Source organism: Triticum aestivum, chromosome 6A (genome assembly GCF_018294505.1).
Source record: "Triticum aestivum cultivar Chinese Spring chromosome 6A, IWGSC CS RefSeq v2.1, whole genome shotgun sequence".
NCBI classification, from domain to species: domain Eukaryota; kingdom Viridiplantae; phylum Streptophyta; class Magnoliopsida; order Poales; family Poaceae; genus Triticum; species Triticum aestivum.
The window spans coordinates 521,569,490-521,574,174 of record NC_057809.1 but is presented as its reverse complement, the minus strand read 5'-3'; the positions used below and the strand labels follow the sequence as shown (position 1 = coordinate 521,574,174).

Here is a 4,685-nt window from a genome sequence, read left to right as displayed (position 1 = left end):
CATGGTGGTGGATGAGATCGGAACCGGATAGGGAAAGGAGTGGACGGACAGAGCGAGAGAGGGAGAGAGTGAGCTAGGGTTTAAGCTCGCCTCCCGAATTGAGGTTTTTTGTGGGGTCCGTGGTGGGTCGGGCCTGTCAGGCGGACGTGCCTGGACGTGCCCAGGCCGCCCTATATCCGTTCTATATTTAGGCTGGATATGAGAGATGCCGGTCGGTCCGGGCATTTGTCCGCAATTTGAGAAGTCCGGTTGGGTCTTTTTTTTCTGACCGGTCACTGACCGAAGCGTTTGAGACGGGTATAAGAGACCCGGCTGTAGATGTTGTGACACATTACATTTTTCTATAGTATTACATATTCCTTTGCACTCCGTGTGCCTGTTTTGTACGTAACCTATGTTTGCGCCCTCATGTACTTTAAGAAAAAGTCTAGTGTTTCCGTGTCCATGTACTTACGATCATGTCATCTCTGTGTACGCAAGCCCAATTTATGCACGACCTGACAATTTCATCAGGACGTAGTATTCCACTAGTGCTGCGGCTCTGCCAGGGTGAGCACACTGCAGACGCATGCATGGTTGGAAGCATATTAGCCACACTACCTGCGACGATTCCTCGATGTTTTTTTTAAAACAGTAGAAACACATGCATTGCCGGAAATTTTGAAATAAATTTAGAATAAATATGAGCATCAGGATTTGAGCATTGATGGACTGCGAATATCACTGTCCTCATAACCGTTCAACCACAGTTTGGTTCACAATTCCTCGATTCGGTGTTGGGAGGTGTTCAGGGAGTAGGAGTATTGAGTGTTCCACACAACTCTTTAATTTTTAGCCAGAAACTTGATTTTAAACACCTCAAAAATTTCTGAAAAAAGTACATACACATATAGATGTGCATATAATTTTTCATATGTGGTGCACATGAAAAAAAAAATAAGTGCATAAAAACGGGCCGTTCTTTTACTATTTTTGGGCCAGAATTTGTCCTTTTACGTGGGCTACAAATTATTGTATTTTCTATGAAATTTTACATACATGTGAAACAACATCTAGATGCATCCATACAGAAAAAACAATCTATTTTTTTAACTAAGGAATGACATTTTTGGTCTTTCTGAAATATCCATCTCCTTTTAGCCTGGTCTCATTGTTACTCTTCTTATGTGTACATCACTTATGACAGCCTTCAGCCTCCATCTAACTGAGGCTAAGCTATTATGTTTAAAGTTCTGAAAATGAGACCGCCTAAATGTTATGTTTTAGTCGATTTCATGATTTCATCCGAACAATTGAGTTGAAATCCAGCGCAGTTGTCTCTCTTCTTCATCCTCCAGACACACACTGGCAATGTTCGTCTTCTTCCTTCAAACACATGCTCTTCTTCACCCCGCCATACCCTCCTCTCGCCCTACCTCGCCTCCGGCGGAGGTTTTGTTCGAGTCCTCGCCGGTAGGCCATGGCGTCCCCGTCTCTAGTTCAATCTCGGTCCAATATATTGGTTGTCAAATCGAAAAGGCCTTCCTACCCACACCGATTAACCCTCGTCCCCGCCTCTGCCGGTGCCTTGGGGCTACCTTGCTACTATCCCAACCCTATTTTCAGGCGACTCATATAAATGTCACGGATTTGCTAATCTTCGTCTAGAGGAATTAACAAAGTGACATCTAACCTCTACACCTTGATTAATCAAACAAAAAGAAAGAAAACAAAAATCCATGTATCTCCGCGGAGTGCTAGTATAAGTTACGTGGAGTGCTAGTATGAGAGCTAGCTGCACCCTAAATGTCAACCGTTTGAAAATAAGCGCATGCATCCAACGGCGATAAAACCCAGTTTTACCAAAGGTAGCGGGAGCAGTAAATTAATCTGAAGCGTGCATTAAGTACTGGGCGTGTGTTGGGAAATAGCAAAACTGCTTGGTTGGTCACTCCGGCTTTACATTTGAATAATAGCGATTGCATGGCTCAATGCAGATTTGCAGAGCATGCATTGCATGCCATATCGCGGCATCACCAGTTCACAGATGGAGCAGTAATTCACAGGGAAGCCGCCGCCACTTGTCACGCACAGGCGCGGCGAAACCTCGCGGTGCATGCATGCCCCGGCCCCTCGAGCTCTAGCTCCTCCAGTCAACACCTCGCTCGTAGCTTCCTATTTAACGTATCCTCCCTCCCTCCCTCCCTCGCACATCGCAAAGAGCACACACCAAAGCCAGCAAGCAGCAGTTCGTGTTCCCACTAGCTAGGTACTACGTGCACGAAGAACCCTAGCTCGACCGATCAGGTTTAGCCAGCCAAAATGGACATGGGCTTCCCCGGCGCGGCGAACGGCGCTGCGGCGGCGGCCGCGGGGAACGGCGGCGGCGGCGGGCAGGCACCGGCGGTGCGCGAGCAGGACAGGTTGATGCCGATCGCGAACGTGATCCGCATCATGCGCCGCGTGCTGCCGCCGCACGCCAAGATCTCGGACGACGCCAAGGAGACGATCCAGGAGTGCGTGTCCGAGTACATCAGCTTCATCACGGGGGAGGCCAACGAGCGGTGCCAGCGCGAGCAGCGCAAGACCATCACCGCCGAGGACGTGCTCTGGGCCATGAGCCGCCTCGGCTTCGACGACTACGTCGAGCCCCTCAGCATCTACCTCCACCGCTTCCGCGAGTTCGAGGGCGAGGCGCGCGGCGCCGGCGCCGGCCACCATCACCACGGGATGCCGCCCATGATGCTCAAGCCCCGCGGGGCGCCGGGGCCCATGGTGCCGCACGGCGACATGCAGATGCATGCCGCCGGCATGTACGGCGGAGGAGCCATGCCCCCGCATCCGCACCATCCGTTCCACATGCCGCCGCACCACGGCCAGTACCCGCAGTACGAGATGTACGGCGGCGAGCATGGGATGGCCGCGTACTATGGAGGGCCCTACGCTCCCGGTAACGGCGGTAATAATGGCGACGGGAGTGGCAGCAGCGGCAATGGCCATGGCGGTGAAAGCACGCCGCCGGGGGGCAACTTCGAGCACCATCAGACGTTCGGGTACAAGTAGCGGCGACCTAACCCTGCGTATCTGCATGCACCGAAGGAACGCGTGCCGTAGCTAGCATCTAGCGGCTGATGCAGCCTGTTGAAACTACCTTAGGCGCATCTAGCTAGCCACTTTTATCCAGTTTGCACTTGCCACGTTCGCGTGGCGAGCATCCAGTTTCACTGTTCGTGTAGTTTCTTCCTAAGCTTAGTGCAGTGCACATTAGTGTGTAGTACGCGTCTTCTAAATTTAGCTGTGCTGCAGTCATCGCGATGGAGCACCATCGATCTATCTCCTCATCTTAGTTATGCAATCGAAGGGATCAAACCGTCATGCAAATTCAAAGACCTGTGTGTTATGCATTTTAACCACGTACGTCGTGTGCAGCCTCGCAGCTGGGGTTATTCTGAATGCATGCCTACTCAAGATTTGATGCTCGAAATCAAGTAAATTGGACTAACTTCCGCTAACCCAAAAACAAGAGTGGTCGTGGTGACCCTCAGATCCGGGTCTGGAGGTTTGTGCTTGTCGCGCTTGTCAGCGGTGGCACAGGTGGGCAGCGAGCAAAATCTTTGTGTCTTGGCGGGGACACTCATAGGTGTCGCTCTCCTCTTGTGGATGCCGTTGCGGTTCTACTCTCAGTTCTAGGGTCTGGGTGAAGCCCCTTGTCCGTTTCGGACTAGGCAGCCGCAATACTTAGCATCGGTTTCTTTCTTGGGCGTTGTTGTGAAGCTTAGATGTCTTAGGGCGTGGCGTGTGTTCTTTCTCGACAGTGTAGTCGTGGTGGGTTTTATGTTGTCGGGTCATTCTGGGATCTGCTTTGTAAAATAGTTTTCTAAATACTTTTGTATCATTTGGCCGTGTATTTTGATGTGTATTTTATGTATAAAGCATGGCGACAACTTGTTTCTTGAAAAGCAAAAGTGGCATGCACTGCCATACACGGGCAAAGTGTTGCCAAGTTGCTAGTTCGTGAAAGACACGGTTGTGTTTATTGTTTTCAACAATAAAAATCAAGTAGGACACATGACAATTTGGACGTGTTTGCTATTCTTCAGTCGTCTGGATCAGCCATAGGACAAATCAACATAGCTCTTGAGTGTGAGAAGGGGATGTTGCAAACGTCCGTAGCATCATCGATGAGCATGAGCCAGGACCTAGCCAGAGATGGAGATGTTTTAGGACCTGTTTGGTTCCAATAAGTCACCTGACTTATAAGTCAGGTGACTTAAAATCAGTGACTTATAAGTCACTCTTGTTTGGTTGTCATCTGACTTATAAGTCATCTGAGCACACTTTTTCACCTTGTTTTTTAATGTAAAGGTGATGGGACCCATGTAAAAGGGGTGACTTATAAGTTTTAAGTTAGAGTGAAGCAACTTATGACTTATAAGTTGGGGTGACTTATAAGTTGGGTCCGTTTGGCAAAATAAGTCACTTTTTACACTTTTCGACTTGTAAGTTGGTGACTTATTTGGAACCAAACAAGGCCTTAGCTCCCTGTTAGGTCAGCGGGGGAAGCTAGAAAGGAGATTGCCTAGTTTGGGTGCTGGGGGGAAGGGAGCTAGGGCATCATGCCAAATAGCATGGCGCCCTAGTCCGGGGCACGCCCCAGCCCCGGACGTCATCCAAAAGGGCCTGTTTCTGAAATATTTTCAGATTAG

At 49.6% G+C, this 4,685-nt stretch overlaps 1 protein-coding gene across 1 annotated transcript; it reads left to right on the top strand.

Annotated features, from left to right (window-relative positions):
* Window positions 1–2,204: 2,204 nt before the first annotated feature.
* LOC123130885 (nuclear transcription factor Y subunit B-3-like) lies at window positions 2,205–3,354 on the top strand. The gene has a single exon (XM_044550674.1). It carries the CDS (start codon window positions 2,302–2,304, stop codon window positions 3,040–3,042), a length of 741 nt encoding a protein of 246 aa, XP_044406609.1. The 5' UTR covers window positions 2,205–2,301; the 3' UTR covers window positions 3,043–3,354.
* Window positions 3,355–4,685: the final 1,331 nt, after the last annotated feature.